We start from the raw sequence: 26,357 nt of genomic DNA, 5'->3' as shown, positions 1-26,357 counted from the left end.
ATACATTTTATTTATAAGCGCCTTTCAAAACACTCAAGGACACCTTACAATCAAAACAAGAACAATAAAACCAAGGATAAAATTATAAATAATAAACTCAACTCAACAGTATTTATAGAGCAGTTTCAAACAGCAATCGCTGCATACAAAGTGCTGTACATGGAGTGACTAACATATATACAACAATAAAGCAATAAATCAGTAACAAAGATGGTAGAAGGCACCAAACAGTAAAACTAAGATAAAACTGAGTCATGCTGAGTCAAATGCCAAAGAATACAAGTGAGTTTTGAGGCGGGTTTTAAAGAGGGAAAGCGAGGGGGCTTGCCGAATGTTCAGTGGGATGTCATTCCAGAGAGGGACCAGCAACGGAAAAGGCTCGATCCCCTCTGAATCTCCGTTTAGTTCTTGGTACTTATAATAATGTCTGGTCCGCAGACCTGAGGCGCCGGGCAGGTGTGTCGGGGCGGATGAACTCAGAGAGGTAAGGTGGTGCGAGGTCATTTAAAGATTTGAAAACAAGTAATAGGATCTTGAAAATAACTCTAGAATGTATAGGGAGCCAGTTAAGGGATGCCAGAGTAGGAGTTATGTGCTCCCTCTTACGAGTACCAATCAAGAGGCGAGCAGCAGCATTTTGGACCAGCTGGAGACGCTTAATGGAGGATTGGCTGACTCCAAAATAAAGTGCATTGCAGTAATCGAGCCGGGATGTGACAAAGGCATGAATTACTGTCTCAAGGTGCTCACAAGAAAGGAGAGGTTTTACTTTAGCCCGCTGTCTAAGATGAAAGAAGCTGGATTTAACAACGGCACCAATTTGCCGGTCAAGTTTAAAATAATTGTCCAGTTTAAGACCCAAGTTTGAGACTGTTGCCTTCAGATAAGGAGACAGGGGGCCCAAGTCTACAGGATGGGATGTACAAGGGCCACTGGGACCAAACACTATCACTTCTGTCTTCTTTTCATTGAAATTCAAGAAATGTTGTGCCATCCAGGTTTTGATTTCTTTGAGACAGGATAAAAGTGGCCTTAATGAGAAGGCGTCTTTTTTGCTCAGTGGGACATAGATCTGACAGTCATTTGCATAGCAGTGGAAGGAAATACCATGTTTCCTTATGATGGAACCCAATGGGAGCAGTGAGAACAGCAGAGGCCCTAGAATAGAGCCCTGTGGAACACCACATGAAAAATAAAATAATTGAGGAAGTTATTGGTAAACCAAGATTTAATTTCTGAGACGCAATGTGAGAGGGAGGAGGGTGGGAGGGAGGCATCGGGTTTGCTGGAGAGGTAGAGCTGGGTGTCATCCACCAAGTAGTGAAAGTGTATACCAAATTTACGGAATATATTGCCAAGGGGGAGAAGGTAGATAATGAAGAGGAGGGGTCCCAGGACAGAGCCCTGGGGCACACAAGAATTGACAGGGGAGGACTGTGAAGTGAAGGAGTTGAGTTGGATGAACTGAGAGTGGCCAGAGAGATAGGAGTGAAACCAGCGTAAGGGGGTGTGAGTGATGCCTATGGTGGAGAGTCTATTAAGGAGGATGGGATGAGAAATGGTGTCAAATTTATTTGTTTGTTTGAATGACAAGCACTATACCTGTGAATATTTTACTGTAAAATTTCCCATTTGTGACCATGGCTTCAAGTTTTCTCTACATTCTTCCTCAGGGGAAAGCAATTACACAGCCTGCACCGCATTGTCTGTCCACATCTGTGGTCGCAATTGTCTGAGAATCCTCAACTGCCGTACAATGATGTAAAAAGTGTCTAGTTTCAGGGTAAAGTTACTACAGTGTGAAAGGGCCTAACAGAGTGAATTTTGGACAGAAGTCATATCCATTATCCCCTTTCACACTGCCTTCACCGCAAGTTGGCACCTCAGAGGCAAAAACGGTACAGCCACCATTTATTTGTCTGCCCCTTTTAGGGAGAATGTAGTGTCCATAACAGGTGTTCACACATCTGTTGCAGCTTGCCTTGGTGCCTTCGGATAATTAGACACCAACATCTGGGACAGCATCACTTTTGACACAAAGGGGTGTAAAGGCAGTGAGTTGAAGGTGTTACAGGTGGTAAACTTCACACTCTGGTCATGGCCCCTCACGCACAGGCCAAAGTTGGTCTCTGTTACGCCTCTTTGAAGTTGGCCAATTGGCAGGTCAATTTCATATAAGGGGTGCACGCCTACTGTGTCTCCAATATTTGTTGTGGTTCCATACAACTGACATGGAATCACTTGTCACTTAATGCCCCCTTCACAATTGCCCAAGTAGAGTAGCCTGCTGATGAATGAAATAGTATACCGTCTCCTTTCTGCATATGTAATCATTACACACAGTCACACACACAGATATACAGAAGGTTGGCATGTGCAGACTTGCATGCATTAACCTCCTAAGACCTGAACTCTTGAAAGGCATGCATTTTTTGTTTATTTTTATTTTCTCTTTGATATTTAGGCTAATTGGGACCTGATGAGTGTAAAAACAAAGAATTATCTTTTTACATGATGTAACGTCCTCGTAAGTGGACGCCAGGCCCTTGTAGTCCAAAATTTAACATTGTAGTCTTGACAACCCAAAACGTCATGTCCACACTTGTGGACACCAGGTCCCAGGTGGTTAATTAAAAAAAAATAGAGGATGACACAAAGTAAACAAACATTCCCTAATGTCTATTGTGTGCATGCTGGTATTTCTCCATCCAGCAGTAAAATGTGCACAATGCTACGTTTCTTCCTCCCACCATGTGTCGGCTTGATACAACATTCGTGTTCTAACGAAATGAAGTGTGTCTTTATAAGTGTGTTCTTGTGCCGTCGTCAAAAAACTCTCACTCTGTAGTTAGAGCTCGCCTCATAATAGAAATTATTAAACTGGATAGTCGCGAAAAAAATACAGCCTGAGACTCACACACACAGCAGGCGACTGACTCTCGCGCACGTAACCAACACTCTGCAATGGAAAAACTGCGACCCCTGGTGTTGCAATAGGGAAACAACGTTTAAAGGACTACATAGTACATACCCGTACTGCATTCTGTTTTTTTTTAACCGGGCCACAAACAAGATGGCGTGATTGAATTTATTGTATCTATACCACCACTAAATTATAACACAAAACACACGCACACGCACACACACGCGCGCACACGCACACGCACACACACACACACACACACACACACACATACACACACACACACACACACACGCCCAACTAAAAATAAAATGAGCATATGGGTCAGGTTTAAGTGATTCAGTTCATAATGGTTAATATTTCACCTTTCTCTATGCTATTACTGTTACAATCAATGTATTTAGTATTGCATATGATTTAATGTTTACTTTTTCATTATTTTTATTACCGTTATTATAAATGATTGTCATTTATTACACTTTTTTTTTAAACTCTGACAGTTATACCAAAACCGTGGTTTCTTTTGCCGTTAGTGTTGCCACTTTCATGTTAAAGTTGCCACTTTCTAATGCAGAGGTGTCAAACATACGGCCCGCGGGCCGGATCCGGCCCGCAAAGGAGTTTAATCCGGCCCGCGAGATGATTATGTAGAGCATGGTGTCAAACATACGGAACCGGCCCGCAAGGAGGTTCAATTAGGCCCGCAGGATAATTTAAAAGTGAAAAAAATGCATTAAAGACAGAATTAATATTTTTAATAAGGTGCAATCCATTGAGTATCCGCAAGGGGACACTGTTTTGATCAGAGAAGAAGACAACAGCAGCCTCAGTCCGTCACTGTGACAGACCCATGACAGCAGACGCTATCAATAGCACTCTCACATTTACACATTTAATAGCACTCTCCTTAGTTTGTAAGATTACATTTAGATTTTATATGCACGTGTAAATGGTTTAAAACTTCCTTTCTTTATGAATCTCGTTTAATCTTAAAGTGCATTACTATATTTTTCAATACCAATTACTTGTTAATGTTTGTACAATCAGTGGGATCATTTGCAATGCATATATGTGAATGATAAAAGTAAATTGCACATTTGTCGAAGGAAATGTAAGGTGCTTCATGAAATATTTTGTAAAAGATATGTTCATTAAATTTCAACATTTTCCTAATGTTCTTGTGCTTCTTTATACCAAAACAAAGGAAAGACATTGTTTTGGTTATTTATAGCAAAGTATGGTATCATTTTAATGGTCCGGCCCACTTGACATCTACCAAGGCCGTATGTGGCCCACCATGTGAAATGAGTTTGACACCCCTGTTCTAATGTTTTGTCTACACACTTGTCTTGAATTGTTTGTTTCCACATGTCCATTTTTTTGCAGAAAAAATACAAAAAAACTAAGTGCAGGCAAGAATGCTGTTACTGTTTCCCAATTAAATGTGTCAACACATGTGACAAACAACTAAATATAAATACCATGATGCTGCTTACTGTCCCTCGAAGGGAAATTCAACTTATACTCTGCTATGAACATATGTTGCGCTGTGCAGCAAAGGAACCAAATCTCACACTCAGAATGCCAGAGTAAAAGAGCAAACAGTGCTGCACTTTTTCAAACAGGGGAGGTGTAACCAAGTGCCTTGCTCAAGGATACCTCAGCAGTAGACAGAAAGCAGACTGGTATCTCTCAAACACCTGATTACCATTTCATTTTTTGTTCACCGAGGGATTTGAATCCTAAACCTTTGGTTCCAAAGCCCAAGTCCTTGAAGATGAGGTACTTCAAAAGTCACTTTTGCTGTGTTGGGGACTACCATTCATTTTTTAGAAGACAAACCAGAAAGGGTGAAAATGAGTCGAGACGAATCGACAAATACGTGCGGACCATATTTGCACTTAACGTTTCTTCGATTCAGTTGAGATTTATAACAGTATCTAGTGGAAAAATAATGCATCGCGGCTGAATGAAGACATTGCAACGGTTTCAAAACACAAAACACAAGTGAGGTCCTTTTATTATCAATTCATGTTTTTGCCATGTTATGTCTGTAGTGAATACACAGGTTGAGCCATATGTGACCTTTTTGACATTTAGAAGGTACATGCTGAAGCGTGGGGAGAATGTAAAATTTGTTCAGAATCAAAAAGCGTGACGTGAATCGGTGACGAGAACAGAAACAAGCAAAGGTCCACACGCAGGTAAGTTGATGCTTGGGACTGTTTCCGAGAACCACAAGCGTGAGCTGTGTTCTGATGAGTAACAGGCCACTCCAGCTACTTCTTGTGACATGATTTCAGGCTGAAGTGGTGGTCCGGATTAAGAAGAACTGGCTCAGTGATTGTCGGCCGTCTGCAGCATTTGTGTTCTCAGCATGTTCTTTAGCGTGCTAAAGAATGTAGCAGCGTTTTTTCTTCTTCTTTCCGCTTGGCCCATTTTTGTCCATGCCCTCAGCCATTTTCTTCATGCGCACCTCACGCATTAGGTCGAAGAACACCTGAAAGAAACCCAGAATGATCAGACAGCATGTTCAACATGCGCGGCAGGTAAACATCAGCACGTCTGTTTCGAGTCGCAAAGGGAAGGAAGATTTCCAGTACATTTCCATGGCAAGTTAAGATAAGGAATTTTTTGAAACACAATCATTACATTCATATATTAATAAGTCTATTTTGGTCTAACATTTATTTACATTGGGTGTAATTTTGCTTTTGACCACTACAGGGTGGCACATATTTAGATTGTGCCAGCGTCATGGGATAACCTCACACTGCAGGTCTTCATGCTCAATTCAGATTTTTTGGTGAAATCAGATTTTTTTCTAAGTGTATCCAAGTGTTCACATTACATGTTAAATGCAAACTCAGACTGATGTGTGCAACAAATGCAACTCCGAAGTGACCCGCATGCTTCGAGGAATAGACAACGTCGCTCACATCAAAGCTTTTACGGAAGTAAATGTGGTCCAGCGTGTTGGGGCCACAGAAGTGGTAGGGGCTCATCTCTTAGTTAATCATCTCATATCAATCTCAATTCATGGCGACATCGCTCAAGATTACGTGCGCATTCAATGTAGCAGGTTTTTTTTTGGGGGGGGGGGGAGAGATAGGGTGTTGTCTTTTTCATTGCTCTTGCTCCATATGAAAATATTTTGTGTTTCAATGTTTTTGTATTATTTCAAATGTGTGTTTTAACACCTTAAAGGAGATGTCAAGTCAAAAATTGTCTTCACAATTAATTATCTGCAGCTGCAGAATACAGTGTGCTATGTGCGTACCTTATCCACATTGGCTCTGGTCTTGGCTGAGGTCTCCACATACTGAACACGCCACTCGTTGACTTTTTCCACCACCTCCTCAACATGAACCTTTCGCCGGTCCTCCAGGTCTGACTTATTCCCCACCAGCAGCATAGGAATGGTCTCCTCTTCCTTCACACGCAAAATCTGCTCCCTATGGAAACCAGCCATTCAACATGCTTGTTTGTGCTCAAACTAACAATAAGATTACACTGTGTGTACTTCTTTGCAAGTTTAAAAAACACACACACACACACACACACACACACACACACACACACACACACACACACACACACACACACACACACACACACCTTGGGAAAGTAGAACTACTGATTCTATGCATGTACCAGAGTACAGACTGAAGTACAAAACTAAATTAAAAAAAAAAACAAGCTAAATGAGCGAATAGTAAGTTAAAAACGTACATCTTACCTCGATGTATTAATAGTAGGGTATGAGTCATTTTTAACTTACTGTCACACACACACGCACGCACGCACGCACGCACGCACACACACACACACACACACACACACACACACACACACACACACACAAAACAACAATGTGGTTGCTAAAAATCGTGAGTTGGTCTTGATTCTCAGGCATCCAAATCATCGTAATCTGCAAACCTTGAATTGAGGCATTTGGACTTTTTGTTAAATTTTTTCCCATTTTTATGAAAATTGAAATCCAGGTTTTGGCAACTGATTGCTCGTAAACACCTGATTTAGGCAATTATGCTGTTCCATTAATTGTGTGGTTTTCAGATTAATCAAAGATTTTTTTTATATACCAGAAACTGGGGGTTCTTGGGCTGACACTCGACACAATGCATTTGCCAACACTCAATTTTGAGGCCAACAACATTAAACAAATCTCTTAAATAAGGCCATGGATGGGGAATATCTTGCTTTTCTAAATCTGTTTCCATTTGGCTGCTGTCCCTGTTATTTCTTTATTTTTTTTCATGATCACAACCGTGGGTCAGTCGTCATCCAAGAAGGTTGAAAAATATAATGAGACTATTTTGAAACAGGAAGAAATAAAAAGTATGTTAAGTACAACTATATTTGTTTTCGAATGTAGGGAGTAAAAGTAAAAAGTTGCCAGGAAAGTATATAAGTATAGTCAAGAACCCTGATACCTGATAAATCTACGGTACTAAAGTTTAGGAACAAAGTATTTGCATTCAGTTACTTCCTATTACTGCTAATGTGTGCTGAAACACTTGAAAAAGGAACAAATCCATCAAGTGTCAAATTAAACATCTGAGTCAATCTTTTGTTGTGCGAAATAAAGTATTTGTACTTGGCTGAAAAAGGTGATCACACCTTAACTCTGTTGTGGCCACGAAGGACTCGTATTCTGTGATGGAAAAGACGAGCAGGAAGCCCTCCCCGCTGCGGAAGTAGTTGTCTCTGATTGCGGCGTAGTCCTCCTGCCCCGCCGTGTCCAGAATGTCGATCTGTACATCCTCCCCGTCTAGGACCACCTTCTTCCGGTAGCTGTCGGCCTTGGTGGGCTCATAATCTTCCACAAACTACATGCACAGAAACCATGGAGAGAGAGGGCAAATGCAAGAGAAGCTACTGGGAAATGGGAGTGGTGTGATCTCACCTCGTCGTACATAAACTGCAGCGTGAGGGCAGATTTTCCAACGCCACCGCTGCCCACCATGATCACCTTGTGGAGCGCCAGAGACGTCTGGTTCTTGTTTTTACTTGAGGCCATGACGCCTCACAGTGACACCTGTACAGACCAATAAAAACCATCACAGACCAGTACAACTGTTGAGACACATTTTTTTGAGTCAAGGTTAAATTTTACAATGAACCTAACAATGCACTACAACCTTTACAGGTAAACCTAATTTGACCAACTCTTCATTTTACAATGCAATGTCCAATTGTTGAATGTTTCAATACTTTTGGCATGGAATTAATGGTTCATTGCCATTTTAGCATAACCCTAACGTATAAGACCAAAAACATTTTTTGCACAACATTGTTTCTTGTAGGCGGCACAGTGGACGACTGGTTAGTACATCAGCTTCACAGTGCAGAGGTGCAGGGTTCAATTCCCGCTTGGGCCTTCCTGTGCGGAGTTTGTGACTTATGATGATAAAATGATGAATTATAATACAACCAATCTACAGTTTATGAAGCGAGACTAAAGCAGTGATCAAGTGTCAGCCGTCACATCGAAGTCATAGTGGATAATGTGGGGGTTGGGGGGTCAAAATAAATGAATGTATGATAAAATAATAATAATACATTTAATTTGAAAACGCTTTTCACAGTACTCAAAGACACTTTTTTAGAATTACGAAATGCGAGATAAAAACATACAGGTTAAAACAGAATCTACAAAAGTTTCAAAACACACAAATGTCAAGAAAAGAAAAGCAAAGCATTAAGTAAGTAACAAAAGTTAGAAGATGTTAAAAACATTGCGGAACAGGCGAGTTTTGAGAAATGATTTGAAAGATGGGAGGTCAGCACAGTTCCGGATGTGTTGAGGTAGAGGGTTCCAGAGGGTGGTGGCAGAGACAGAGAAGGCTCGGTCTCCCCAGGAATGGCGAGGAGGTTTGCATTTGAGGAGCAGTCTGTGTGAAAAGGACTGTATGGGTGGAGAAGGTCGGAAGGGCAGGAGGGGGCCTGATTGTGAAGGGCTTAAAATCCAGGACGCCCTTGTGAAGGTGAGTAGCAGAAGTTTAAATTGAATGCGCTGGGGAACGGGGAGCCAGTGGAGGTTTTTCAGGACGGGGGCGATGTGATTACGGGAGCGGGTGTGTGAGAAGGTGAGCGGCGACGTTCTAGATGTATTTAGGTGTTTGGAGGACGTGCCGTAGAGGATGGCATTGCAGTCGTCGAGGCGGGAGGTAGTGAAGGCGTGGATGAGGGTTTGGGCGGCAGTGAAAGAATTGAGCAGAGGTGAGAGATGTTCTTTGAGGTGAAATAAAGTAGTTTTGGTGATTTGAGCGATATGTTGGCCGAAAGAGATATTATTATCAAAAAGGACACCACAGTGAGAGGAGGGGGACAGGATGGAGTTGTCAATAATGAGGTTAAAGTTAGAGGCTGTTTGGGTGAGGGAGTTTGGACCAATGATTGACGGGAGAGATTTAGTGCAGTTGAGAATAAGAACATTTGTTTACATCTAGGATTTAATATCAGAAAGACAGTTAGAGAGGGGGGAGTGGGTTGTTGGGGTGATGGATTTAGCGTAGATGTACATTTGGACATCATCAGCGCAAGTGGAAGCGGAGACTGTGATGACGAATGATTTAGCTGAGGGGGTGAAAGTAGAGGATGAAGTGAAGAGGGCCAGGCACAGGACCCTGGGGGACACCTTGGGACAGAGGGGCACTGGAGGAGGAGCAGTTGTTGATGTGGATGAATTGTTTCCTGGCTGTGAGATATGAGTGAAGCCAGGTAAGGACACTGTCTGTGACGTTTAAGGATTGCAGGCAAGAGAGGAGGACGGAGTGGTTGATGATGTCGAAGGCGGCGGTAAGGTTAAGGAGGATGAGGGTGGAGAGTAGGCTGGAGTCGCAGGACATTTAATGAGGCCGGTTTTGGTTCTGAGTTGTGTGCGGAATCCAGATTGAAATTGTTCGAAGAGTTGGTTATTGTCGAGGTGGTCTTTGATTTGGGATGCGACAGGTTATATGATTTTGGACAGAAAGAGGCGGTTGGAGATTGGTCGGAAATTACTCATAATGTCGGATTGAGTCCGGTTTTTTTTTTTTTTTAAATGATGGTGGTTACAGCAGCCAGTTTGAGTCGGGGGTGTAACGAGTGTAACGCTGGGTTTACTCAAACAGGTACAATAATTTCAAGTTTGTGAGTAAAGTGACAGTCAATCAACGAGTTTCGACAAGCTTCCAAATAGTTCTTCCAGGTTCCCGCCCTCTCACCCGCCCTCAGTTTGACTGGATTTCAGCCGTTCTGGTCACGTCCCTGAGACACACGATTGGCTTAATCCAGTGACGCTCAAGTAAAACGCTGGTGCTGATCGCGCTTTCTCTCCCTGAGGGGGAGCTTAAGTTTAATCGACGTTACGGCTTGTCCGCAAAACTAGGAAATATTCAGCGAACTGAAACTGTCAAGAAAACGTCAGCGAACTCACCTCCTAGTACTTGTTTCACTTGTTTGCAAAGTCACCCGCCATACAGCGTTGCGATAGAAAGTTAGATATAAATTAGACCAGCAGCAGACTGTTTTGCGCCCCACCTTGTGTTGTGGCCGAAGCAGCTAAACAAGGAAGACCGATGTGAGGACTAACTCGTGACAGCTCAAAATGTCCCCACGAGGGCGGAGACGATTGACTCTTAATGGATAAACATGCGGCAAATATCACGCCCTCAAACTTTATTGCTAGGGTTTTTAGAGACGAAGCACAAACGTTTAACACAAATGTGGGTTTCCACATATGTCACTTCCGAGGGTTTGCAAATTTGGGATGGGGCGCAGAGTGATACATCTCCTTGTCTATGTCTATGGAAAACGGCAGAAACTTTGACAGGATATGACGCCACAATATATCCGTAAATGTATTTCTTTAAAATTAATCTTCTCTTCACCTTTTCCTGTTTAGGTAATTCTCTTTTCGCACTCTAGCATAGAAATGCACATAGACGTAGAAGGTAAATCACATCAATAAACATTGGTCTTTGATTGGTTTAAAGGCACTAGACACTCGATGATTTGCATGCTGTGCTTAATGAGAAATGATGATCGGACTACCAAGAGTTTAATGGTTGGGTGATGAGGTTGAAATACATTCTTACTAAATCAGGAACTAATATGAGGCGCTAGTTCCTTTCGCTGCAATTTCACTAATTCAAAGAAAGATGGCACTGTTGCACCACTTTAATTCCTCTCGCTGTGGTTTTCGTGGGTCAAAGAAAGGATAGATCAATCAGACACCATTTGATTTAATTTAATTTTGCTTCTCCACTTTCACTTTCTCAACTTTCGTTTGAAACACACACACACACACACACACACACACATATATATATATATAAATACAATTTTAGGAAAGACAACTCTTGTCCTCCAAACCCCCCAGTCAAATCACGTAAAAAAGTGTCAACTATAATACCGGTATTGCACTTGTGTTGTGCGAGCGGCTGAGCTACTTTGAGTTTTAACTAACAAATGTTATGCGGCCTAAAACTGGAGGCACGTGAGTTTGATTTGCATTTGAGCAAAGTAGCTTAGTGTTTTACATTTTATTGTCGATAGATACTGCAAATGTGGTTGTGCAAAAGAAGTAAATTAAAGTTGTGCGTCACAATTACATGTTGGATGACTTTTGCTTGTAAACTTGTTACACCTCTGACAAGCAGTAAAAACAGAATTGCGGAGAACCTCTGCACTGGGGTTTTGATTCAAACTAAATGTAACAAACAAACAAACAAAAACAAAACAAGTTCAAGTGAAACGTGAGGAGTCATTGAGAATTTCTCCTTGACTCCACCCACCCCACCACTGGCCACTCCCACCCGGATTGAAAGGACTTGCTGGTGTGGTGCCCGTGGGTCCCAGATGCCAGAATGGACTCATTCGCTGGCACACCACCTCCTCTAATTTCTCCTCCTTTTCCTCCTCATCCTCCTCTACCTCGGTCTCAGTGCAGCAGCCGTGTTTGGGAACTTATGAAGAAATGGCGCAACTTTTCAAATGGATTCACATTTTGTGGAATATGTTGAAGGGTTCGGGTTAGGTTTCCCCGACTGGTGAGACGTGACGCGTCCTCTTCTCTGTAGCTGTACGAGCGTCAGAGTGGCAAAGTGTTGACGTGATGTACCAAAGTGTTCCCCGGACTTCACTTTGGACTTGGTGACTTGAAGTGTGACCAAAGCGGGAAAAAAGTTCTTCTCTTCATTCTCAAACAGAAAATGACGTGTTGGCTGCTCCGATTGGTTGTGCTCTCGACTTGCGCCCTCTGCATCCTCTGCACTGCTGCGCCCAGTACCACTACCGAGGGGGAGGCGCACGCTCAGTCCCAGGATAGCTGTACGTCTTGCGGCGTCGCTCAGCCGGAGCAGGCCACCGAATCTGGCCGGCTGGACGCGGACTTGCTGGAGGCGGTCAAGAGGCACATCCTGAGCAGACTGCAGATGAGGAAGCGGCCCAACATCACCCATCCGGTGCCGAAGGCCGCTATGGTGACGGCGCTGCGAAAGCTCCACGCCGGGAAGCTGCGGGAGGACGGCAGGGTGGAGATCCCCAACTTGGACGGACACCCGATGAACAATGACGTCCCGGAGGAGAGCTCGGAGATCATAAGCTTTGCGGAAAAAGGTGCGTTGTCCAAGTACCAACATCATGACTTAAAATAAAGTTACGCAGTACATAGTAGGTAAGTGCTCATCAAAAAAGAGACAAACATGGTAAGCTGACATATATTTTCCAATTATATTAGTTTAACATATGTAAATCATTTGCACTCACATACATGTACACTGTCATATTAAACACTTTTCCCCCCAGTGTATGCAGTTAGACCATGAAGAGTGCACTTTGATATAGTAAAATAAAATAAAACAAACTCAATGATTCAATGAAAATATAGTGCAGTTAAAATTTACATAAAAATGTACATCCACAAAAAAAAAATAAACAACAAACTCAAACAGTTATTGAGTTGAAAATGTCAACTGCACTGAATGTTAAATACAACTAAACTGAACATAGGCAGTGATTTTTCACGTACTAAAAAGAGACCATGCACCACTATAGTGTTAACGCGGACCATAATTTAAGACTCTGCTTGTCTACTCTGCATTTAAACATGGCAGTTTTAAAAGCAGGTAGTAGGGTGGCCAACTGGTTACCACGTCCACCTCACAGTACAGAGGTCTAGGGTTCGAATTCGGTGTCCAGCCGTCCTCTGTGGAGTTTGCTGTTCTCCTGTGGTTGCTTGGGTTTCCTCCCACATTCCAAAAACATGCATGATAGGTTCATTGAACACAATATATTGTCCTTAGGTGTGATTGTGAGTATGAATGGTTGTTGTCCGTGTACGTGTGCCCTGCAATTGGCTGGCAACCAGCTGAGGGTGTACCCCGCCCACTGACAGCTGGGATAGGCTCAGGTTCGCCGCAACCCTCGTGAAGGATAAGATGTTCAGATATTGGATGGATGTAACAAAAGCTTCATTTGTTTCATTATTCTCATGAAGTGATGAGGAAAATATTTTCTGGACGGTAACAAAAGCATTTTGTATATTTTGGGGGGCTAAATCAGTAATTTAAGTTGCGAAAGCTTTAAAGTATAAATGACTTGAGATTTATGACTATGTTAGTTTGCACAACAAAGCTAGCAAAACAATTTACTGAGTTGTTTTTACTTATATCTTTAAATTGAGGGAACAATACAAGGGACAACAGTTCTGTAAACGCTTATTTCTTTCATATGAAATGCGGGGAAGCCAATTTTCACAACAACAAAACTTGAAATATTTAGTTGAATTGCCCAACTTAAAATGTTATCCTAGTTTGTTGCCTTGAAAGCTTGAGTTCACCCTACATTTTTTTAAGAGTATGCGTGTCTCTCACATGAAAAGAAATTGAAAGTGAATTTTTTTTTCCACGCCTCTTGCGGGCAGCACCTTGTATTGTGTTCACGTGCTGCAGAAAAAGTTGGACCCACCTAAATCTCCACATTCCCGAAAAAGAAACGTGAGCCGTGATGTCAGCTTTGACAGTCTTTAGTTTCAGATGTTTCTGTCAACAATGGTTGCAGCCAACTGGCTGCATTAGCGCCTTGAGTGGCTTCCAGCTGACTACAACAGTTGAGTCAGAACTGACTGAGGTAGTAACTCACGGCCAGTGTATGTAAGTGCATCTTGAGAAACGTCTGATCGCCACATCATCTGAACAGGGCATGAATGGGCACTTGCATCTGTGTGCATGTGCGTTTGCATGTAAATGTAGATCCAAGTGTGAAGCCTTAAGTTTATCTCCGGTTCTCAGTGTCAGTCTCAATCGGCTCTACTTAGAGTTCACAAAGTTCACTCTTGAATAATTGCTCTAATCTTCTTCAACTGACAACTCTCAATCAGCATGTATACTGTACCTGTACCGTACATGTGTTCACTCTGGCCTGGGTCCACAGCTGCTGAGATTGTTCCTTTATTTTGGTCTTTGGCCACATAGTAGTTGTGGTGCCCCTCAGGGGCCTTTTTGAAAACCATGTCTACTGATGTCATCATATATTACATATACACACAATTGGCTTTAGATTGTTATCATACATTGTATATTTTTAAAAAACAATTTAAAATCAAGTCATGGCAAGCAAATAATGAATGATAAAACTACTGCATTATCCAATTAATGCCGGCAGGATAGTCGACTGGTTAGCACGTCGGCCTCGCAGAGGTGCAGGGTTCGATCCCAGGCCCCCGGCCTTCCTGTGTAGAGTTTGCAAGTTCTCTGCGTATCTGCGTGGGTTTTCTCCAGGTACGGCGGTATCAATTTCTACCAATTTAAAACCGCATATTAGCATGTCCACCTCAGAGTGCAGAGGTGCAGGGTTCAATTCCGGCTCGGGCCTGTGTGGAGTTTGCATGTTCTCCCCGTGCCTGCGTGGGTTTTCTCCAGGTACTTTGGTTTCCTCCCACATTACAAAAACATGCGTGGCAGGCTGATCGAACACTCGAAATTGTCCCTATGTGTGAGTGTGAGCGTGGACGGTTGTCTATGTGTGCCCTGTGATTGGCTGGCAAGCAATTCAGCGTGTACCCTGCCTACTGCCCGAAGACAGCTGGGATCGGCTACAGCACGCTTGCAACCCTCGTGAAGGTACGCAATTACAAAATGGATGGACAGATGGATGGATGGGTTGAAAGTTTGTTAGTTTTAATTAGCATTCAGGGCGGCTTAAAATATATATTTTTAAAAACCCAATATGGTAAGTATTGTGTAATATAAATTCAACAAAAAATACTTGAAAACATTTTGATGATACAGAGTACAGTTTAACAGTCCACAGACTTTGAATTACAATAATTGCAATGCCTAGCACCGCTTTTAAAGGTAGATGCATGCATGCATGCATGCACACACCCTAATTAAATTAAGCTATGATGCCTCATTTGCCAAGTTACCAACTTCTAAAGTGGATTTGTGATTTGAATTCCTGTTGAGTCTTAAACGTGGGTGTCCTATTTTTTAATATACTGTGGGTTTTTTTTTTCATGTAAGACCCAAAAAAAGGAGAGCACTTTTCATCTAGCATTGTGTTTCAAGCTGAGTTAAAGGTAAATAAGAAAAGGTGGGAAGCCATTCGAGCCAAAATCATACACAAACTCGTCTCCTGGGAGCAGCGTCACTTGATGGCTGTTTTTAATTGGCTGCTGCTTGAGAACGTACAGTTTCAATTAGTTTTGGTTTTTTTTTAAAGCATTTTAATTTTTATTTTGTTTAGTGAAATTTGTTCAATGAAGTTTTGTTATTTCATTAATTTTCGTTAACTAAAATAACTTTCTCTACAGATTTTCTGTCAGAATGCCATGAATTTGATTTAGTGGGCCACATAAAATGACATGGTGGCCTGGATCCGGCCCTCGGGCCTGGAATTTCACACCCAGGATTAAAAAATTATTCATATTCTAACTAACCACTGGGAGGATCCGTCTAAGACCAAATCAGCTGCAAGAAACAGACTTCTGAGGTCATTGAGTTGTTGTGACTTCCCCTTTGATCACTCCTCTGTTGTGCCGCTGTTTTCAGATGACCTGGTGACGTCCAAGTCCAGTTTGTTTTTTCTGATCTCCAGCGAGGGTAACCAGAACCTAGATGTGACACAGGCCACTCTCTGGCTCTACTTCAAGTTACTGCCTCCACCTGTTGAGATGCGGTCTCGGCGGAAAGTGACGGTGAAAGTATACTACCAGGAACCGGGCCTGAGCAGCAAGTGGAACCTGGTAGAGAAGTGCTTGGAGCTGAAACGGAGCGGGTGGCACACCTTTACGCTGACCCATGCCGTGCGCTTGGTATTTGAGCAGGGCAACCGGCGGCAGAACCTGGACGTGCGCTGCGATGGATGCGAGGCGACGGGTGTCGCGCCCGTCCTTCTCAACCGCAACGACGAGTCGCACCGGCCTTTTCTGGTTGTGCAGGCGCGTCAGGTGGATGCCAAGCATCGGATCCGGAAGCGAGGACTGGAATGTGACGGCAGCGCTAGTCTGTGCTGCCGCCAGCAGTTCTACATCGACTTCCGACTAATAGGCTGGAACGACTGGATCATCGCGCCATCCGGCTACTTCGGGAACTACTGTGAAGGGAAGTGTCCCGCTTACATGGCAGGAGTACCCAGCTCGGCGTCGTCCTTCCACACGGCAGTGGTGAACCAGTACCGCATGCGGGGTATGAGCCCGGGCTCCATGAACTCCTGTTGCATCCCGACCAGGCTGAGCACCATGTCCATGCTTTACTTTGATGATGAGTACAACATTGTGAAACGAGATGTTCCCAACATGATTGTGGAGGAGTGCGGCTGCGCTTGAGTTCCTCTCGATGCGTCTGTGTCCTCACACAGTCAGAAACAGGTGGACCGTGTGGAGAAGTGTACACTCTCACGTGCACTTGCGTATAAGCTTGTACATATATTTATGTTGGTTAATACACAGTGGTACCTTGACTTACAAGTACCCCAAAAAATAAAAAATGAAAACACTCACGATGAGCATGCAGTGGCAGGTTTCGAACACTTTTGGGGGCTGGGGGTGGGGGGATGTGTCTAAAGGGCACAGTTTTAAACACCCAAACACAACCTATTGCCTAAATTGCCTCACTGTTCTTATTTATTCGTGATATTTATCAATTGTGTTAATTTAAAGCCACTCTATGCCATTGGAGTATATTAAATCAGCATGCGTGATACATTACAAATCAGTATCCATGGGAATATGGGGAAAAAAATTATATCGTGTGTGTGTGTGTGTGTGTGTGTGTATATACATATATATACATATATATATATATATATATAATTTCTCTCGCTGTATTCTGTATTTATAATGACTGCCAAATTATACAGGGTTTTTTTGCCATTCATGGGCTTTCCTCCCTCACAAATGGCTGTATAACCAACCGGAGCTGGAGACAGAGCTTGTCATGTTACTCACAAGGTCATGCCCCTTAAAGACAAACAGAACTACTCCAGCGTGCGTGTGACATTTGGCCTGATTCGCACAACCAATTTATTTCTTAACATTCTTTTTGATTGTTTTTACAATATTTTGCAAAGCAGTCCTCGTCTTTTTTTCATGCAAGAAAAAAAAGTGATTTTCCTAAGTCAAAGTACCACTGTATTAGCATGGCTGTGTGCTGGAAGTTGACCTCTGTGACCTCACAGCCAATTTTCAAATCAAAGACTCACACAGTTAAGAGCACTTGCAGATTGAAATGCCTTCAGTGAGCATTAGGTGGCGCCTCACCAGTCAAAGACATAAGTGCCACACAAACTATGCAACATATTGAGCACACAGCAGACAAGTTGAACGCCAGCGACAAACTATCAGTATCGGCAATACTTGAAACATAGGCATGGTGAGTAATTACAATGCTTACAGGCTCTCTAGTTTGCTTGACATCCTCTGCAGAATGTTCCCATGTTGTTCAGCGGCTTACTTTAATAGAGCATCATTACGCTTCTCTGGCCCCTCCTGCAGCCCCTCCCCATCCACTGTTATTGGAACATTTGCACTGAGGAGCTGTGAAGCTGCCAACACGGGACATCAAGTTTTAAAAAAAGTTATTTTTCTAAAACTGCATTCAAGGAACCAAAGAGGTACTGTTTTTGATTGTTGTAATGAGAGGCCTAAACACTGTCAAGTGAATCATCATCATCATCTCTGCCTAGAAGATGTCTTGTTTTTTTTTTTTTAATACACTTTTTGCTAGCTCAGTTCATTTCATAGATTCATTTAGAAGGAAGCACATGTGGTCCCTGTACAGTAACATTTCAATGTTTTCTTCATGGTGACTGTTGCAAAATAAATTTCTTATTACACCGTTGTTTGAGCTTCTTGGGTCATGTGACATTGGCAAGTTCTTACAAAAAGCCTGACAGGAATGTTGGGATGGTCTGGGGTTTTCCACATACCATCAGAAGACCCCCAGCCATCAATGTAGGTGAACTGATTGATCATGTTTAAGTAAAAGCCAATCAGGGAATAAGGAACTCCCACATTGTGTTGGCCAGCTACATCAGTAAATACCCAAATCACATTTGTCCGATTCAAAACCATCACAGTCCATGATGATCTACGTCCAAATGCAGATTAAACCACTACACTGTAAAAAAATACAACTTGTATTTTTGGTGGGCTAAAACAGTCATTTCAATTGGAACAACTTTAAAATATAAAGAAATTGACATTTATGGCAACAATGTTAATTAGCAAATTAGAGCAGGCAAGTTGTTTCCTTCAAAACAATTATTTTTTTTTTTTTTTTTTTTTTACTTATAGCTTTACGTTGAAGGACAATTAGTTCTTTCAACCCCTTACTTTGTTGAAAATGCGGGAAAATAAATTTTCACGTTAGCAACACTTCAAATATTTTAAATTGCCAACTTAAAATGTTAGCGACGTTTGTGGACTTGAAATTTTGAGTTCATTCAACTTTTTTTTTTACAGTGTAGTAAACAATCCCTTGTCGTTAGACCAAAGCAGAGCAGAGCCGTTGAGAAAATGGGGGAAATGGCTTGAATATTGATTTTTTTTCCTTCGTCTCTACCACCGTAGTTTGAATGTGGGAAGTCAGTCAAGACGACGTTGCGTGAGGAAAGTGGCATAGAAGTGAACATCGGCTGTAATTTACATTTCAAATGGAAAGTGATTCAACAATAGACATGGAGGAAATTCTAGCGAACGTGATAATTGAGGCACTGGCTAATTAACTGACCTTTCTTTTGCTCAGATTAAGAACACAAAGATGCTCTTTTGAAGCTACAATCGATAATGGGCCGTAACCTATCAGCAGGCTAACTATTGCGTTTTGCTAATTTGCTCAAAGACAACCCAAGCAAGCGTTTTTTTACATATCTGTGAGAAAATGCTTTCCAAAAACCCTTTGGTAGAGGTGTGCTTCCCAATTGTTTTAGCTCTGAGAGTTCAGGAGCAGAACATGCAATACATGAAACATCTGTCTGCCTGTTTGTGAATAAATGACAGCATTCTGCACACTGACAACAATGAGACCCATCCATCCATTCATTTTCTGATCCGCTTATCCTCACAAGGATCGCGGGGCATGCTGGAGCCTATGACCACTTCTTGTAATAACCTGAAGAATGTATGACAGTGCAGAAGAGGGTCTTCAAAAGGTAAATACCATCGTTTTATTGGAGACCAAAGTGGTCTCTGCAGGCTCTGCAATCTGTATATCATTTGTTCTTTCCATTTTTAATTCAATTGTAATGTAAAAAAATGTGTGTGTGTGTGTGTGTGTGTGTGTGTGTGTGTGTGTGTGTGTGTTTATGTGTGTGTGTGTTAGATTAAAATTGAATGACAAAATAATCTGTCACTTTTTTATTAGATGTTTTGGTTTCCAATTGAAAATGGAAATGATGGAATGATAAATGTATTGTTCGCAGTCATCTTCTCCGAACAATGTCAACAGGTAAAGGATGATGTTGGTTAACACTCAAATTCCAGATGACATTACAAAGCCAAAACGGTGTTTGTAAGAAAAATATATAGTCATACCTTGACTTACAACCACCCAAACAGTGGAATTTTCAAGTTACGAGCCTTTGCCTGGTCATTTTTTTTTTTTTTTGCTCTGTGTTGTAAACAAAAATGTTCATTATGACCTAGCTTCAGGTATGCCAACACTCAAAGTGAAGAGAAATAAGAACGACAGTGCCATGTGATTTCCTGGCGACCAGTCTAGGTTGCACTTATCAACTCACGTAAAGAGAGTTGGCATAGGTTCTAGCTCACACATGACCCACCCCAGTGAAGGCAAGCGCTCAAGAAAATTCATGGCTATTGCTTGCCGTTAGAAGGTGAGGAATGTAAGTGGGAGGTAAATTAGCAGACTGCCTTGAGTTGTGCAGAGACGTGTTATAACATAATGCTGCGGTTTCAGCAGCACGCCAGAGAGGCTGCTGCACAAGGCTGATGAGTCGATTTGATTAATCGATGGCTAAAATACAAATCCTCCTATCTGACAGAGGTATCACGGTCCAGAAAGTAAACCTTGCCACAGTTTGCCTTTAGCCACATGGGACTTCTACTCAAGAGTTTCGTTTACCTGCCTGTTGAGTAGGAGGACCTGTGGCTAAAGACTTGGATTTGACACCTGTGTGAGATAGGATGATTTGAATGTTGGCTGTCGTCATGCATCATACACGTGCGACAGCTGACATGAGAGTAATATAATGGATTTCATATTCGTGTATAAAACATTGAGCCTTCAGCGACAAAGCGTTTGAACAATCAAACAACAAGCATATACGGTACTGTTTTTTATCCCAGTACAAAGGCTCTCGCCCATTCAAGGAGGGCACAAAACTGCTAAACAAGGCAAAATTAAGTGCACAGACTTATTTTGTTCATTTTTTTCATTTTTAGTGCATTAGACCTGGTACAAATGCAACGAAGTGATGTCTGTTGTCTTGTGGTGAATGGTGGTATTACATCTTAAAACTATAAAGTTGACCCTTGCTAATTGCAGACATTAGGGTGCAAACCAGCCAGCAAATAGCAAAAATCTGCAAATAACTGATGCCCATTGAATCCATCCGTCCATCCATTTTCTGCTTATCCTCACAAGGGCCGTGGGGCATGTTGGAGCCTATAGCAGCTGTCTTCGGGCAGTAGGCGGGGGACACCTTGAACTGGTTGCCAGCAGGGCACACAGAGCCAAACAACCATTCGCATTCACAATCACACCTAGGGACAATTTTGAGTGTTCCATTAACCTTCCATAAATGTTTTTGGAATGTGGGAGAAAACTGGAGTACCTGGAGGAAACCCACACAGGTACAGGGGAACATGCAAACTCCACACTGGAAGGCCGGAGCCGGAATCAAAACCTGCACCTCTGCACTGTGACGCTCGATCATGTGACCCTCCAATTGAATCGTATTGGATTTTTTTTTTTTTTTGTATTAACCTAAAAAATTCTTCTTCTTCTTCTTCAAAAAAGAAAAAAACCCTTTTCCAATTTGTCTTTTTTTAAAATAATCAAGGGGCCACTCAGAGGAAGAGCAGAGGGCACATTCTGCCCATGGGTCGCGAGTTGAGTGGTTTAGGTCCTATTTAGCTGACAGAACCTTTTGTGTTAAACTTGGCTTCTCTGAGTCACGTACTGCCCCACTGTCATGTGGTGTTCCACAGGGCTCAATTCTGGGGCCTCTGCTGTTCTCACTGTACCTGCTCCCATTGGGTTCCATCTTAAGGAAACATGGTATTTCCTTTCACTGCTATGCAGATGACTCAGATCTATGTCCCACTGAGCAAAAAAGACACTTTCTCATTCAGGCCACTTTTATCCTGCCTGGAGGAAATCAAAACCTGGATGGCAAAAAATTTCTTGAATTTCAATGAAAAGAAGACAGAAGTGATAGTGTTTGGTCCCAGTGGCCCTTTTACATCCCATCCTGTAGACTTGGGCCCCCGGTCTCCTTATCTGAAGTCAACGGTGTCAAACTTGGGTCTTAAACTGGACAGTGATTTTAAACTTGACCGGCAAATTGGTGCCGTTGTTAAATTCACCTTCTTTCATTTTTAGGCAGCTGGCTAAAGTAAAACCTCTCTTTTCTCATGAGCACCTTGAGACAGTAATTCATGCCTTTGGCCCATCCCAGCGCGATTACTGTTAATGCACTTTACTTTGGAGTCAGCCAATCCTCCATTACGCTTCTCCAGCTGGTCCAGAATGTTGCTGCTCGCCTCTTGATTGGTACTCGTAAGAGGGAGCACATAACTCCTACCCTGGCTCCCTATACACTTTAGAGTTCTTTTTAAGATTCAATTGTTTGTTTTCAAATCTTTAAATGACCTCGCACCACCTTACCTCTCTGAGCTCATCCGCCCCGACACACCTGCCCGGCGCCTCAGGTCTGCGGACCAGACATTATTAGAAGTACCAAAAAGTAAGCGGAAGCTCAGAGGGGATCGAGCCTTTTCCGTTGCTGGTCCCTCTCTCTGGAATGACCTCCCACTGAACATTCGGCAAGCCCCTTCGCTGCCCATCTTTAAAACCCACCTCAAAACTCACTTGTATTCTTTGGCATTTGACTCAGCATGACTTAGACTTGATCTTAGTTTTACTGTTTGGTGCTTTCTACTGTCTTTGTTACTGATTTATTGCTTTATTGTTGTATATATGTTAGTTGCTCCATGTACAGCACTTTGTATACAGCGATGGCTGTTTTAAAGTGCTCTATAAATACAATTGAGTTGAGTAGTTGCTCACCCCTGGTCTAGTCCACCAAAGACGAAATCCAAAGACGAAATCAAAGGTCTTACATCTGCTCACATAATTTAGTACATAATGGCTGTCCTTGTCAAAAGACAAATCTGTCAATTCAAAATCAAAGAACAAGAAATGTAACATTCAGTTACTGTATAGGGACAAAACTGTTGTTAAACAACTATATTATCCCAGCATGAGTTTAATGGCTGTAGCCTGTGGCAAGCTGAGCAAAACACCTCCGCCTTGCCCGAACATGGTACAACCTGGTCTCCTTTGCCATAAAAAAGCTCTGTTTTCAACCATTCGTGGTTTCCCAGTTTGACCAAGAACAATTCTTGTCCAATCACAGCGGCATTGTGCAGGCACAAACAGTCGATCATGGCAAGGTGTCAAACCTTTCCAGCGTAAACCACCAAGAGAACGGGTCATGTGCGCATTCTGAAGGAGATTCCATAGATAGAAAACGAGGATGGAAAGGGAGTACTATTTCATGAGGAGCAAGGAAGGTTGTTCTGCTCCAGTGCAATCATGTCTCCTTAGTCAACTTAAAATATTTGCAGGTGTTAAGTGTGTCAAGAAAGCTTTGGCTGGAATGCGCCAGAGGCCCAGCAAAAAACATTCAAGTAAAACAACAACACGTCTTGCGTCATGACTTTTAAAAGCCAGCTTTTCTATTGATTCTAGCGATTGCCTCGCTTTGAGCGTTTCTGTCAAGTCCTTGTTCTACCTTCATGAAAAGTCTCATTTGCATAAAATATCAGTGAATAGGTAAAGCAGTGGATTTTATCTACTGTACAAGGCCATGATCCAACCCAAACAACTCTCGTGGATGTTTATAGAGAACATATAGTGGCTACTGAAAGTCAAACCACTCCTGTTCTAACATAATTTTTTTCTGATACAGGCCAGAGATGGCACATAAAACACGTTGTTGGAAATACTTTTTTTGACTTGACTTCCTCTTGAAATGATGTATGAATATTTTACACGAGGTTGAATGTGATTGGTGCCCTGTGAATGGCTGGCAACCGGTTCAGGGTGTCCCCCGACTACTGCCCGAAGATGGCTGGGATAGGCTCCAGCCCGCCCCGTGACCTTTGTGAGGATGAAGTGGTTCAGGAAATGGATGGATGGATGGATGGATGAATGTGATTGGTCAGTTCTGTGTACATTCACATCGACAGCCCTAATAGGGTGTGCCCACTTTTGAAACCACAATTATAATTAGATACTATTGCTTTTAATTTTTCAATTTGTTTTTCAACTGATTTGTTTACATTCATATTAAAGTTGGAAACACTTTCATTCATCTTAGTTACCGTTTTTGTTCAAAACAAAAACCTGGCATTTTCACAAGTGCGTGTGTATGTGCATCTGAGAGTCTCTGAGGATTTCAGGCAAGTGTAAACATAAACGAGGCCCACATCAACTCGACAGTAGCTCAGAACCGAAGAAAGTTGTTGCTGCCACTCATTAGGCAACAGAATGTATGGAATGCTCCAAAGTTCAGACCAAAACACGCACCTGATGCTCCTTTGGCCTCTGTTGTGGATTTCCTCAGGGGTGGCCCCAGAAGGAGATTGACAAGCTGAAAACAAATACTTTTATCAGGCATACTGTATGTACCTTAGTTGGCTATTCATTTTTCTGATCATGCCTGACTTGACCTTCCGCTAAACGTTAGGCATTCCCCCTCAGTCTTCATCTTTAAAACTCATCTTAAAACACGTTTTATTTCTTTACTCTTTCGGCTCAGCATGAGACTCGGCATTGTTTGAAGGTTTTATTGTGTTATTATGTTATTCTTTATTTTAACCGTCTATTTTTACACGTCTGATTTTTCCTTGATGGACAGGACTTTGTATGCAGCTGTAGTAGTTTTCAAGGGGCTATATGAATCACGTTGAGTTGAGATTTATTCCCTACATTTGAAAACAGACAATCTGCATTTGATACTCCTGACTTTGCCAAAATAGGTTTGTAACTTTTCTCAACCTCTGCAGGTGAAGACAGGTAAAGTCTAACAAGATTGAGATCTTGATTTGCATCTTGGCAATTTATAGGTTGGGGGGAAACAAACAAGGAAAGTGGCAACCTGGAGGAACGTGCACCAGGGAGCATTCATAATTAACAGATTCAGATACATTGGACATTAAAAGTCTACACAACCCTGTTCAAATGCCAATGTTTTCATCACATCAAAAATGAGACCAAGCTAAAAATCTCAATTTCATGACCAATAACCTCTACAACTCAACTGGACGTTTTAGAGGGGAAGTCCATCCATCCATCCATCCATCCATTTTCCGATCTGCTTATCCTCACAAGGGTCGCGGGAGTGCTGGAGCCTATCCCAGCCGTCTTCGGGCAGTAGGCAGGGGACACCCTGAATCGGTTGCCAGCCAATCGCAGGGCACACAGAGATGAACAACCATCCGCGCTCACACTCACACTTAGGGACAATTTAGAGTGTTCAATGAGCCTGCCATGCATGTTTTTGGAATGTGGGAGGAAACCGGAGTAGCCGGAGAAAACCCACGCAGGCCTGGGGAGAACATGCAAACTCCACACAGGGAGACTGGAGCTAGAATTGAATAGAGGGGAAGTAACAATAAAAAACTGAAATAATGCGGCTGTACACGTGTGCATGCCCTTTTCTCACTGGTGTATGGCTGTGTTTAAAAAAACCCAATCACATTCTAACTTGTGTTCAATTTAACAAACACCTGCCACCATTTCAAATGACTGCACAACCCCAAACAAAATTCTGATGTTCATGGACTTTTATTGATTTATTTTTAGCTTTCAAGCAGAAGCCTGAAGGTTTTGTTCTATAACACTCACTGCTATTTGGAACAGTAATTACATAATTCATTTCAAGACCCCATTTCCGGCTGAGGAAAAACAGCTATAAAACATGCTGCTGCCACTCCATCATGCTTCACTGTAGTTCATGTGCTCTTTTGGTGATGAGCATTGTTGTGTCTGTGCTAAACGTACCCTTTGGATTGATGGCCAAACAGTTCAACAATGGTTTCCTCGGACCATTACACATTTTCCCGCGCTTGTTTGGGAAATGTCATTACGTACATTCACCGCAACCCCCAACCGAGGTATTATTTAAAGATAATTTTTTGTTGGCTACAAGAATGATTAGAGTGGCGATGGTGTGTTGTGACCTACAAAACATTTTCTGTATAATTTGGGGGGAAAAAACAAATTTGAGGTGTATTTTTTGGTGATCGTTAGCTAATTGAATTTTTTTGCTCCTCGGTTGGCTCAGTTTTGATAGCATGAAAGCCTGAGACAAATGCAAGTGAGCCATTGCTTTAAAAGATCAACATGTGATATCTAATCCTTTTTTTCTCCTCCTACCAGTTTATCAAAATGGGTATGGTACATAATTAACAGTGCATTACATGACATCATTTTAAAATTCTTCTTTTCTTTTTTTTACTGAAGCAAAGTAGTAGAATAAGTACCGGTACTTCTACTTTTACCAGTCTTTATAATTCTAAGTTGGGTGAACTCAGAATTTCAGGCGACAAACTTCAATCCCATTTTAAATTGGGGAGCTCAACTAAATTAATAAATAAATCAAAGATTAAAAAGTTATGGCAAAAATTGGCTTCCCGGCATTTCATAACAAAGAAATGTGAGTTTACAGAACAGTT

At 42.2% G+C, this 26,357-nt stretch overlaps 2 protein-coding genes across 3 annotated transcripts; one reads left to right on the top strand and one right to left on the bottom strand.

Annotated features, from left to right (window-relative positions):
• Positions 1–4,910: 4,910 nt before the first annotated feature.
• Positions 4,911–10,522, bottom strand: LOC109528711 (ras-related protein O-RAL-like). 2 transcript variants are annotated; one of them, XM_019891641.1, is made up of 5 exons: positions 10,365–10,522; positions 7,851–7,982; positions 7,565–7,773; positions 6,204–6,378; positions 4,911–5,423 (listed from the first exon to the last, which is right to left on the bottom strand). In XM_019891641.1, exons 2-5 carry the CDS (start codon positions 7,962–7,964, stop codon positions 5,316–5,318), a joined length of 606 nt encoding a protein of 201 aa, XP_019747200.1. In that variant the 5' UTR covers positions 7,965–7,982; positions 10,365–10,522; the 3' UTR covers positions 4,911–5,315. The 2 variants fall into 2 exon arrangements, with proteins under 2 accessions (XP_019747200.1, XP_019747201.1); XM_019891642.1 differs by having other exon boundaries at positions 10,469–10,492.
• A 1,260-nt stretch (positions 10,523–11,782) lies between these two features.
• Positions 11,783–17,144, top strand: LOC109528250 (inhibin beta B chain). The gene is made up of 2 exons (XM_019890629.1): positions 11,783–12,547; positions 15,982–17,144. Exons 1-2 carry the CDS (start codon positions 12,142–12,144, stop codon positions 16,755–16,757), a joined length of 1,182 nt encoding a protein of 393 aa, XP_019746188.1. The 5' UTR covers positions 11,783–12,141; the 3' UTR covers positions 16,758–17,144.
• The last annotated feature ends 9,213 nt before the right edge of the window (positions 17,145–26,357 follow it).

The sequence above is a fragment of the Hippocampus comes genome, unplaced genomic scaffold, assembly GCF_001891065.2.
Source record: "Hippocampus comes isolate QL1 unplaced genomic scaffold, H_comes_QL1_v1.1 scaffold174, whole genome shotgun sequence".
NCBI lineage: Eukaryota > Metazoa > Chordata > Actinopteri > Syngnathiformes > Syngnathidae > Hippocampus > Hippocampus comes.
This window is presented reverse-complemented; position numbering and strand designations above follow the sequence as displayed.